The sequence below is a fragment of the Nematolebias whitei genome, chromosome 4 (assembly GCF_014905685.2).
Source record: "Nematolebias whitei isolate Nwh7 chromosome 4, NemWhi1, whole genome shotgun sequence".
Taxonomy (NCBI): domain Eukaryota; kingdom Metazoa; phylum Chordata; class Actinopteri; order Cyprinodontiformes; family Rivulidae; genus Nematolebias; species Nematolebias whitei.
In genome coordinates, this window is record NC_056501.1 from 21,850,319 (window position 1) to 21,863,095 (window position 12,777).

The 12,777-nt window shown below is 40.0% G+C and overlaps 1 protein-coding gene across 1 annotated transcript; it reads left to right on the plus strand.

The window, feature by feature from the left end:
- Nucleotides 1-7,227: 7,227 nt before the first annotated feature.
- On the plus strand, nucleotides 7,228-11,061 carry arsia (arylsulfatase family, member Ia). Its single transcript, XM_037675864.1, has 2 exons — nucleotides 7,228-7,586; nucleotides 9,663-11,061. Exons 1-2 carry the CDS (start codon nucleotides 7,273-7,275, stop codon nucleotides 11,059-11,061), a joined length of 1,713 nt encoding a protein of 570 aa, XP_037531792.1. The 5' UTR covers nucleotides 7,228-7,272.
- The last annotated feature ends 1,716 nt before the right edge of the window (nucleotides 11,062-12,777 follow it).

Below are 12,777 nucleotides of genomic sequence, written 5' to 3' on the forward strand. Positions count from 1 at the left end.
ATATATATATATATATATATATATATATATATATATATATATATATATATATATATATATATACCTTTTTTCTCTAAAGTGATTAAATAAACACTAGTTTGTGCAAAACAGACTCATTGAAGCAGAAGCTTAAATAACTAAAGATTGTTCAACACAACAAAAAACACCAAAATTGAACATTTCCCTTCACTTTGATGCCCAGAGGCAGTAAAATGACACATAATATTTGTACAAGTTATCCTGTAAATGAAGGTCTATTTTACAGGAAATTACTTTACTGCACTCCAGTTCACTTCAAGAGCACTTCTAGAGCCAAATCAAATTTACTTTCAATTAGAGTCCGAGCCAAAACTCCAGGTCTGCATCATCTCACCTGTGAGCTCCCACGTTCGTAGGGGAGAGAATCTCACTGATCTTACCTTTTGATGTTGAAGAAAAGTTCAGATCAATGGAAGGTACAGAAACAGAAACCCAACTTTAAAGATCTTACTTGCTTCCTGCACCACTGACAGTGAAGGATGTGACTTGTGGTTGGATTCATGGTAAACCATTGAAGTCTCACAACCACACAAGCTCAGTGAAGCACCTGATTGACCGGTTTAATTCTGAAACAAAAACTGCTGTATATCTACAAGTGGTTCCTTCAACCTCTGGACTTCTCAATCCTGTCATGCACCTTTTTTGACTGAAAGGATGAATTGTTATAACTGGGGATATGTTTGTTGGTATCCTTCCACAATAATAATAATAATAATAATAATAATAATAATAATAACAATAACAATAATAATAATAATAATAATAATAATAAAAGAACAGCGTCTTAACTTTGCCTTAAAGCTCCTGTATCATCTCAGCAGTCCCAGAAACATGGAGGCTTGTCATGCATTTCGACAAATTCCTGTTTGACACTTTTATATATTTTTTGCCCTCTGTCTTCCTTGAAGCTCATTATGGTTCAAAATGGTTCAATCAGAAACCGACGTACCTTGATCTTGGTGTTCAGCTTGAATAATTGAACACCAATAGTTTTGCAGTATACATCTGATTTAGCAGGGGGCACATTCCCTCTTGCGTTCACATCTCGGGAGGTTGGCTTCAGTCCTATGAAATGTATGCTTGTAATAATATAAGCAGCTGTGGTCACAGAAACATGAAGCTGCTTGGAGACAGTTTTGGAGAAGTCTTTACCTGGATTTACAAGCAGGGCTTAATTTGTAAACCGATCAGTGCTGGAATGCAAATAGCAGGCAGACTGCCCCTGGAGGGGGGGATGGGGGGAGGGGGGTCTGTGGGTCCTCCCCCAGAAAATTGTGAATAAAGTAGATGCGATTTCCTGCATTTTGGTGTATTTTAACAGGTTGTTAACACTGTTTACCTACAAACACTCTGCTTCTGTCAAGCACCCCCCTCCTTACTTGTCGGAACCGTCAAGTAACTCGAGCTCGACACTGTCCCTGCTTGTTGTTGTCCAACTCCACATGTGAAACTTTCAAACACCTGCTTGCAGCTGCCTGTGGGCTCCTGCCCACTAACCTGCCTGGTTAGCTCAGCACTCACCCACTTTTAGGAGCTGAGATTTTTTTAAGGGTACGCAGAAATGCTACTTGAAGAGGCAGCTCGTGTGCTCTTAAGTGGCTGTTGTGTTTAAAAGAGTGTTTATGTAATTATTTTCAGTTATATAGCCAATATAATTTTTTTTTCATTCAAAGATGTCATATTTGTTCATAACTTTATTAGTAAGCCTGAGAGTTGCCAAATCCAAGCAAACAGTTACCAGAACGTACCCTGTCAAAATAAGAAAATTCCTATATCCTGTTCTAACAGGATCCGGCTCAAATTAAGCCCTGTTTACATACCTCTTTTTTCTGAACTTCTTAGACCTCTCTCACCTTTACTTTCTCTACAAAATGTTTGTTCCCTTTAAACAGGCTGTCTGTCTGATAAGAAGCTTAAGGCACCTGTGATACTAATTAAGACCAAACACTTAGTTTGAAATATGATAATGTAAAGATTAATAGTCTCCTCATGTGTACCAACAAATCTTTACTCACTGTTTTGGCACAACTTTGAAAATAACCAACAAATCACATATTTTTACGTATTTTTATTTTCATTAATTCAATCAACCTTTATTTAGACAGGTAAATCCCATTGAGCCTCGAGGACTCATTTACAAGAGAGACCTAACTTCAACAAAGAATGATGAAAACAATGGAAAACAACAACAACAATAGGCAAATATAAAAAGGCATACAGATTTTTTATTTTTTTTTGCAAATAAGATGACAAAAAAAAACAAAAAAAAAAACAGCTAGATTCTAAGGCGAATGTAGAAAACTAAAAACAGGAACATGTCTGCATTGGTCCCTGCCAGGAGTCCAACAGATTCTTAAAGCCACTTAGAGAGGTCAAGGTCGAGAGCTTCAAATCTTTTTGTAAGATATTCCAGGAAACAGGAGCGGAGTAGGAGAAGGTCCGTTTGCCTAGTTCAGTCCTCACTGAGGGAACACTGCAGGTAATAATGTCCTGAGAGCGCACGCTGTAGCTGCACTCACGCAGAGACATGTAGGAGGAGATGTATGAAGGCAGCTGACCAAGAAGTGATTTAAAGATGAAAATGTACCAGTGAGAGAGTCTGCGTGAAGTTAATGATGACCAGTTAACCAGTGAATACAGGGTGCAGTGGTGGGTACGATAATCACAGCCAGTTATGAATCTTAGTGCACCATGATAGACAGCATCCAACATCTGCAGGGTTCTTGTAGGAGCGTTCATGTAAATAATGTCACCGTAATCAATGGAGGGAAGGAAAGTCACAGTTACAAGGTGTTTCCTAGCATTCAGAGTTAGAAAGGATCTGTTTCTGAAAAAGAAACCCAGTTTCACTTTCAGTTTCTTTACTAGGTTTTCCACGTGAAGCTTAAAAGAGAGATGTGAGTCGACCAAGATACCCAAATATTTATAGGAATCAACAAACTCAATCAGGACATCATTTGAGGATGAAATCAAAGGAAGAACTGCTGGGACCAACTTCCTATTTGAAAAAAGCATCCCTTTCGTTTTATCGGCATTTAGGACAAGTTTGAGGTGTGATTAACTGAGGATTGACTTGTAGGACAGATTTGATTTGTAAAAGTTTGGTTATTAAGTGAAGTGGCTGATTTTCCATTAGTAACTGTGTCAAATAAAGAACTAGAAACAACAAAATGTTTGTTGAAACAGTTCAGGATCTCGTGCTTATTTGACACAGGAACAGAGTTAACGAGAAGTTGTGATGGGAGGTCAGATGATTGGGGGGTACCTGAGAGAGATTTGATGGTTTTCCAGAATCTGTTAGGGTCATTTATAGGGTCCTTTATACTAAAGGAATGCAGATATCCATTAGGCAATTGTGTTTAAATTGATCACTATCCACAATAATTGAGACATGGTTTCAATAAGTTGTAAGGCTACCAATAAATTTATCCATGTTTGTATGGAATGACTACCATCTTCTGCTTCTTCTGTCGGCCCTCATTTTGCTGGTTTGAAATGTGAAAACCAAGATTTTTAGCTATATGGACCCAGTCTAAGTAACATCTTACACCCTTTTACCTTTTTTCTCCGTACTCTCAAGAACATTTTTTGCACAACCAGGTCCTTTGACTCTTGCCCCCTGTGGTGGCCCTCAGCTGCCATGGCTCTTTTGCTTTGGGCCTATTCTGGTGCTGCGATGATCCAAGCCTTTCACCCTTCAGGTCAACCTTTTCTGGGAGGGTTTATTTTCGCTTTCTGCTGTCATTTGGTAAATGTCCACAAATGCTTGCAAACTTATTTTGGCTGCCAAATTACACCTTTTTCTGATCTGCTGTTGAGAAATTGATTAAAGATGACAAAATGAAGGCTCGACTAGTGCTGAAACAAGAGCACCAGTGTACATAACAGAGAGGGCACAAGCTGAAAGACATTAAGCAAAGGTTTAGGCTTAATGTTGGCACACAGGAGAATAAAAACACCTCCGTCCAGTCTTACTCAGATTAGTAAACTAGGGGTAAGAGAGGGGGGAGTAATGTGCCGCTTTACGGGCAGGGCTGCCTTGATTAGAAAGAGGGTAGTGTTCATGGTGAAGGGGAGCAGTCGTATTCAGTAACAGTAACTCTTCCTTATGCCAAGACTAACATCTAGTGCAGACCAACACAGAGTTGCAACAGCACCCCCCCCCCTCCCCACTCCCCCCCACTCCCCGTCATCCTCCAATTTCAACTCTTTCAAGTGATTATTGCATTTCACAGACTGTGAGGCTGTTTAAAGGTGGGAAGCATTAACAAGTACTGGGAATTCTCATACAGAAAATAAACAAGAATATTTAATCGATTTGTGTTTTTGAAGCTTAATTTTGGTATAAATTTAGGAAAAAAGATGAAAGGTAAACAGAGTTAAAAAAAAAAAAATCCAAATATCAACACGATGAGTCTCGTTAGTGCATGTTATGAAATTTATTTGAAAGAAAACAGACTTAAATGTGTTTAAAATAAGAATTTTTCATTAAAGTTAAATAAAAGAGAGAAATCACAAAAAGAAAAGTTAACTTTTTTGTGATTAATTCAGTCCAACTTAATTCAGTTCAATTCAGTTTATTTATATAGTGCCATGTTAAATCAAAGAGGTTTTAAATTATGATGTTTCATGTTAATTTCCTTGGGAAAATTGTAGAAAATTAAGATAAATTGTTATTAATTATCTCATTTAGTAATAATAATAAAACTTAAGTCAGTAACAGATGCCACCCCCACAAAAATAAACAAATAAATAAATAAATAAAATAAAAAATAAGGTCTTGAGACATTTGTAGGTTTTAGGATTAATAATTAATGTTTAAATTTTTTTATTCAAAATTTGTGTTAAAAAAGTAAATATGAAGAGACTTGGCACAAAAAAAACAAATCCCACTTATGGTAATTTTTCTTGGTACTGAACCAGAGCAGGTACTCGTTTGTTTCCTGTGACCTTTCCCCACACCAGACCACAAAGTTTAAAATGATCACGCTGTTACTGTAATTAAACAGCTGAGGTTAACAACGAAGCCAATCTGTTAACATAATTTTAGACTTAACTGCAAAACAAACAAATATTTCTTAAAAAAAACAAAAAACGTTGAGAAACCAAACATAATGTATATTTATCCTATATAGGTTATTAAAATTCAGGTTTCTGGTGGTTGTGAGGTCAGTCTTTTCATAAACACAGACATTACAACATCTTTGGGTAATGGTTGAATATTTTGGCCACGTGACAAAGGACCAGAAAATGTCCACTAAAAGCAATGCATGCTTCTGTTAATACCTGTGTCAGTGTCTTCATACTCTGTGGGCATGAGCAGTGTTGTTGTTGACTCATGGAGCTGAAACTCTGACCAACAGAAAACAGTCGATTCACGCCTCATGAGTGTGGCCGCCCCAAAACTGCTCTTTTTTTAATTTATTTGAAAACCACTCAGAGATATTACCTTCTGTCCTGTTCTGTTTGTAGCCTCTGTGATGACTCAAACCCTTTAATTAAATTTTTATGGACCAGTATCAACTTCATTCAACTGGACATCATCCATGATTTTTTCCCCAGGATTTTTGCGAAGCCTCATAGATATTCAAGCTGCTCACCCTAAAACTTCTAGAGTATAAAACTGAAAGTGCATCTCAATCATTTTTTCGCCCTTTCCAGGTTTGACACGTATTAAACTCTGAAGCACCACACCAAAGATGCTGCTGCAGCTGCTGGATAAACATGAGCAGCCACAGCTTTGCGCTCTTCAGGGAATAAGCTCATTCCTCTTTTTGCTATTTTACAGCGCCCATACATCAACAGTTCCAGTGGATGACATTTTATCAGTTCCTGTCTTCAATAAATCAATTATTATGTCTGCAGACAATGTTTCACCTCAGTAATCACTGTTTTGTAAAGTTTGTTCCATAATAAATGCATCAAATTAGGAGATACGTAATCAAAATTGTATCCAATTCCTGGAAAAATCACCCAGGTATTTTACTAAGATAGACATAGAGCATTAGGACTTTTGCGCATAACATCTGTTGATTGGGGGTACGTTTCAATTCACCCTGACAGAAAGATGAAGTAACATGATTGAGTGCAGAAAATTCCTTGGAAAGCAGTTTTCCGGTTGACTGTTGCATTTCTGAAAATATTTCAAAGTATTCAGCTCATCTCCTTCCAGTTTTACACACTACAGTACTGTATATCTATTATCTATATAAGTTAAATCTCGTCCTCTGGACATTCAAAAAACAAAACAAAGCAAAACAACAAAAAACGTTTAACTTTTTTTAGATTTTTCTACCTGGTTTATTGAGCATGCATCAGGATATGTAATCTATTATATGTAGTTTTCTCCAGTCTTAGTCTCCATTCTGAACCTGCAGCATCTGACAGGTCTGCACAGACCTGGTGTTGTGGTACCTCTAACTGCAGCTGAAGCTGTTCAGTCCTGCTGCTTTTGGTTGGGCCCTAGGGGTGGTTCGTAAAGTGCTTCTTTGACTCCTTCTTGGAGATGTTATCGGACTCGAGGAAGTCTGTGCTGTCTCGCTCCTCAGGTTTGAGGCACTCATAAAACAGCAGGAATAGAAGGAGAGTGTTCGCCGCCGCTGCAAAGCTGAGAGGGGAACAGAGTCTGGGATTGTAACTTCAGGGCCCCACAGCTGCTCTGAGACTCAAATCTCCTCCCAGCATGTACTATATTTTTGTGAGGGAGGGTCTTTTACAGTAGATGATCTGCCCAGCATGCACGCCTCATCAGAGGAGAACATGTTTTTTCCCTTTAATTTATAAAGATAGCATCAGTTTACTGAATTCTGATAACTATCAAGGAACATTGGTGGAGAGGAGGAGGGTGGATCATGGGCGTGTTTGCAACAGAATCACATTTAGCACGTCTGCATTTGACGGAAGTTCCTGGATTTAAGCACCTCGAGTTAGTGGTGTTACTTTACCTTTGTGTGTTTTTGGAGGCGTGGGGCTGATGTTACTTTAGTGGTCCAGGGAGGCAAATAGGCGGGGTTAAATGGACCTCTAGGAAAAGTGAAATACTTTCATTTGGGCTGGCACAGTTTGGAAAGTCTGTGAGGATGAATGTGTGGCTCTTCTTGTAGGTTTCGGATTGCTTAACCAGCTGTAGCGCACCAAGGGTCGGAATGAGAGAATCTCTCTCTTTCTGCAAAATGATTTGCTGACCCTGTATGAAATATTAGCAGGCTTTCATGAGCTGGTGTCAAAGGAACCATGGCAACAACAGCTCTGACTGGGTTTTCCATGATGAGCTTGCTCAGCATCGGGTACCTGACCTGGGATCTGATGAGCCCCAACCAGGTGGAAAATGAGCCCGACCAGACTTTTCAAGGCAGGTTTCCCGTCCCACAGCCTCCTCATATAATCTTCATCATGACAGATGACCAGGGGTTCAACGACATCGGCTATCACAGCTCGGACATTAGGACGCCGGTGCTGGATAAGCTCGCTGCAGACGGAGTGAAGCTGGAGAATTATTACGTTCAGCCCATCTGTACCCCGTCCAGGAGTCAGTTCATCACCGGCAGGTATAGTCCATCTTGGATTACTCTTTTGTTGTAGATGCAAACACAAATGTAAACACTGACTAAAGGTTTTCACATATACTTACAAAATAAATGGAGAAGAATGTATTTTAGACTACAATATGATTGATTTAATGGAGACTGGTACAATGGAGGACCAACTACAGAGACCACAGAGGACTAAGTAACACAGGTGACAACATAGTTACAATGCCATTAACAAGGTAAACACAAGGTGTTCACCATGGTTTCCTAGAGGTTATCTAAAGTAGTGGTTAGAGTTTAGCAGCTTTCCTTAAATAGAAAGGAAAACAAAATTGATTCAGCTGTGTAATGTGAAGCTGAAACGTCATTTCTGATCAAGGACTCAAGTAGCATTGTGTTCATCAGGCAGTGTAATAAGATATGATGTGTTATCGGTGTCGAACTCAGAATAGAATTCAAAATCTTACTTCTAATCTACAAAACCCTCAACAACCTAGATCCATCTTATATTACAGATCTTATTGTTCCATATTTTCTTAAAAGAGCACTTTGCTCTCAGACTGCAGGCTTACTTGTAGTTCCTAGAGTTTCCAAAAGCAGAATGGGAGGAAGATCTTTCAGTTCTCAGGCTCCTCTCTTGTGGAACCAACTTCCAATTTCTGTCCATGAGGCTGACACATTGTCCAGTTTAAAGACTGGGATTAAGACTTTCCTTTTTGATAAATCCTATAGTTAGGGTTGGCTTGTTATGCTGCCATAGGCTTAGACTACTGGAAGACAAATCAACCTCATTTCTTAAAATGAATTGTTACAAATGAACAGTTTTCATTTGATACTATTTATATCTTAACATGTGATTCTTGACCTTCCATTGTGTATCTGTTCCTCCTTCCTGTTCCTCTCTAATCCAGCTGGTCGAAGCAGATGGCCACTTGTTCTGAGCCTGGTTCTGCTAAAGGTTTCTTCCTCATGAGGGAGCTTTTCCTTTCCACTGTTGCCTTCGTGCTTGCTCAAGATGAGAGTTCTGTGATGGAGTTAAACTCAAAGTTGTCTCCTCCTCTGATAATTAATGTTGTTAATTTACTTTTATATATGAACGTTTCTGTTCAATACTCTGAGATAACTTCTGTTGTGACTTGGCGCTATATAAATAAACTGAATTGAAACTACATAGATTGAAACAAAGATGCGAAGTCGGGCCCTGACCCAGTACATTCTCTCTGATTGAATGTATGAGTGACAAGAAAATGCTGTTGTGGCACAAGGGATAAGAATAGTATGAAAGCTTTGTGAAAATCTGTGTGTGTGTGTGTGTGTGTGTGTGTGTGTGTGTGGGGGGGGGGGGGGGGGGGGGGGGGGGGGGGGGGGGGTCTTTTTTTTGGATTCTGATGCTGTTCGGCTGATTTACATTTTCAGCACCTCTTCAATAAACCCTAATTTTTGCTGTCATTAAGAGATTCAGTGGCATGTTAGGATACATGTTGATATTGTGTGTCCTCACATAACAATAAGATTACTGGAGGAAGAGTGGGAACCAGACCAGTTTGATCCTTACAGTGCAGAAACGCAGCATATAATGAGCATTCTATATTTTTTGGTCCTCTTTTATATCTACAGGAGTTTCTCTACTTTAACCATTTATTTAACATTTTCATTGATGCTATATACATGACTAAATCCTCTTTTTTTTTTTTGCAGTTATTAACCTGGGAAACATCATAAAATCTGATACCATTCAGTTTTTTATCCTCAATGCTGACTATATATAAATATATAATGCATATTTCAAAAAGTCTTAACGTTTAAGGTTTGTCTTTGTTTTTATGTCCATCAAATGCATGTTTAAAAATGCATTGAATTTTTAGTCACATTTCCAGCATACAGAAGTTTTTGAGTTATTTGAGTGAAAATAGAGGAAGATGTTCTAAAACATTTGGACACATTTTATTTTCAAGCTCACAATGTTCAAGAAAATAACTCAGGTCCTCCACCACCTCTTTAGCCGTTCTTACCTGATGTCAGATTCTCACTTTACTGTGCTTTGGATCTGATTGTTTGTTTGATGTGGTCTTTTCCTCATCTTTAACTCTGCAGGTACCAGATTCACACTGGTCTCCAGCACTCCATCATCCGTCCCCGCCAGCCCAACTGCCTGCCCTTTGACCAGGTCACCCTCCCTCAGAGGCTTCAGGAGCTCGGCTACTCCACCCACATGGTGGGCAAGTGGCACCTAGGCTTCTACAAAAAGGAGTGTTTACCCACCCGCCGTGGCTTCGACACGTACTTCGGCTCCTTGACAGGCAGCGTGAACTACTATACCTATAACTCCTGTGATGGCCCCGGACTCTGTGGCTTCGACCTCCATGAGGGGGAGTCTGTCGCCTGGGATCATAAGGGCAAATACTCCACCCATCTGTACACGCGGAGGGTCCGCAAAATTCTGGCGACCCACAATCCTCTGTCCGAGCCACTCTTCATCTTTCTCTCGTTTCAAGCTGTCCACTCACCCTTACAGTCTCCGCAGGAGTACATCCACCCATACAGTGGTCTGAAAAATGTTGCACGGAGGAGGTACGCTGCCATGGTCTCAACTGTGGATGAAGCTGTTCGAAATATAACATACGCCCTGCGCAAGTATGGATACTACCAGAACACTGTCCTGATTTTCTCCACTGATAATGGTGGCCAGCCGCTCTCTGGTGGCAATAACTGGCCTCTTAGAGGACGTAAAGGCACCTACTGGGAAGGGGGTGTCCGGGGTCTGGGGTTTGTCCACAGCCCTTTGTTACAAAGGAAGAAGAGGGTGAGCAAAGCTTTGGTGCACATTACTGACTGGTATCCCACACTGGTGGGATTAGCAGGTGGCGATGAGTCACTGACTGAGGGGCTGGATGGGTATAATGTCTGGAAGGCAATCAGTGAAGGAAAAGAGTCGCCTAGATTAGAGATCCTCCACAACATCGACCCTTTGTACAACCCTGCACGCAGAGGTTCCCTGCAGAAAGGATTCGGGATATGGAATACGGCCGTTCAGGCCTCCATACGAGCAGGAGACTGGAAACTCCTGACAGGGGACCCCGGGTATGGAGACTGGATCCCACCTCAGATCCTCCCAGGCTTCCCCAACAGCTGGTGGAGCCTGGAGCGCCACGTTAAACCCCGCAAATCAGTGTGGCTCTTCAACATCTCCGGGGACCCCTTCGAACGCTTTGATCTGTCTGAGCAGAGGCCAGATGTTGTCAAACAGCTCTTAGCCAGACTGGTGTACTACAACCGCACTGCCGTGCCAGTCAGGTTCCCATCAGAGGACCCGCGGGCTCACCCTCAGCTGAACGGAGGGGCCTGGGGCCCCTGGGTGGGCGATGAGGAGGAAGACAACTGGGATAGAGTTTATCTGAAAAAGAACAAGGAATGGAAGAAGAAACTTAAACAGTCCAAAACCTGGTCACTTTTTAGATGCCTCAACTCAAGGATGATGTCAAACAGAATATGACAACACAAATCAAACCTTTGCTCCGAGGTTCATTCTGTTCAAATGAAGAACATTTCAAAAACAGTGTTTCTGTGAAACGGCATTTCTTTAGCTGTGGCTGCAGGTGGATGCTAAATTTGTTGAGAGATAACTAAAAATCCCAACATAACTTTATATTGATCAAATCTGTTGCCTTTTTTTTTAACATTTAAAAATGTATTTCTGCGCAAACTATATTTATTCTAAAAAATAAGAGAAAAAGAATATACAAAAAATGTTAAAAACAAATCAAATGGATTTAATTCTGTTAGTCCAAGATGGTTTGCTTCCAATCAGGTGAACTTTTTGAACTTAAGAAATGGAGCCTGTGGCGATCCAAGTGTTAGCCTAAATCAGTCCCTCCAGGATTTGGCAGACATTTTTTTGTGATTGTTGCTTTGTTCTTAAACTCTTACGATGTCCTGGATGACAATCAACACCATGTGTACAAATACTTAGAAACACTTGAACAAAGGAAAAATAGTTATGTGTTTTGATGAATAAAAAATTTAAATTCATTTTTGGGAAATTGCTTTTGTGGTTTATCAGACCGATTCCAACGGAGGAATAATTTAGAAAGGATGATGTGGTTTTGACCGGCAGAAACTGGGAAATAAATAGGGAGCCACAACACGACGTGTTCACTATAATCGGATCAAACATAATGTTCTGCCTCTGGAGGATCACTGCTAAACTAACTCTTTTTAATTACCTCAACAAGAAACCAGCTCCTCCAGGTTTCTGCTAAAATGCAGCAGCATTTTCTTATTCTTGCAATTAACCTTGTGATAGTTACATTTTATTTCTTTAACTTTCCAAGAACAAATAATTTACAAAATTTACAATATCACTGATACAAACAGAACCAAGCTGTTTGATGCCATGGTCCTAATTTATATGATCAGTAAATCTGCAGGATATGATAAATTACAGCCTCTGTGTGAACCACTGGGTATTTTATTATGTTTTTATGTCTCTGTTGCACATTTTTGTTGTCAGCTGTTGATAACAGAATAAACAGATGCCTCCCTGACAGTTTGTCCCTAATTCAAATTGACACTTCTTTCTGCCGACAAACACTTTTCCCAGTCAAAATGGAGGGAAAGCACCATTTATTATCACTTATAGTCTGGTCTATCACAAAACTGCATGTGGTGCAAAACAGATTTCCACCTAATACCACTTCAACAAATTCAATAACGTTCAAGCCAAAAACAACTGGACTTTATTTGTAACAGAAGACGTTTCGCTCCTCATCCGAGGAGCTTTCTCAGTTCAAAGAGCAGAGTGTGTGGGATTCAGGTTATAAAGCTGAGATAAAATACATATACATATGTAGATTGACAAATCACACCTCACACCTTAACAGTAGGGGCTTCACAGATGAGGCCCCTCGGTTCCCATCTGATAGATGTGAAACTGGCTGGGATTAAGTCCTAAAGCTGCATTAAAAGTTTTTGAAAGTTGAAATCTGAGACCTCCTCCTCTGTTTAAAGATGGTTTCTCTCTTTTTACATAAATTGCTTCCTTTACCCCCCACTCAAAAATTTACCATGTCCTGGATGACTGAGAATCTTCACCACTTCAACAAGTTGACTTTCACAGGATTCTGCAGTAATATCGGATGACGCGTGTTTTCATCTTGCAGGTAAGTATTTCAGGAAGTGAACATGGGCAGTGGGCGATGGTGATAGGCCA

Bases quoted from the DNA above. Each gene is read 5' to 3' on its own strand.
- arsia (XM_037675864.1), top strand. From the start codon at position 7,273: ATGGCAACAACAGCTCTGACTGGGTTTTCCATGATGAGCTTGCTCAGC. The intron at 7,587-9,662 runs GTATAGTCCATC...TTAACTCTGCAG, and splicing joins AGTCAGTTCATCACCGGCAG to GTACCAGATTCACACTGGTC.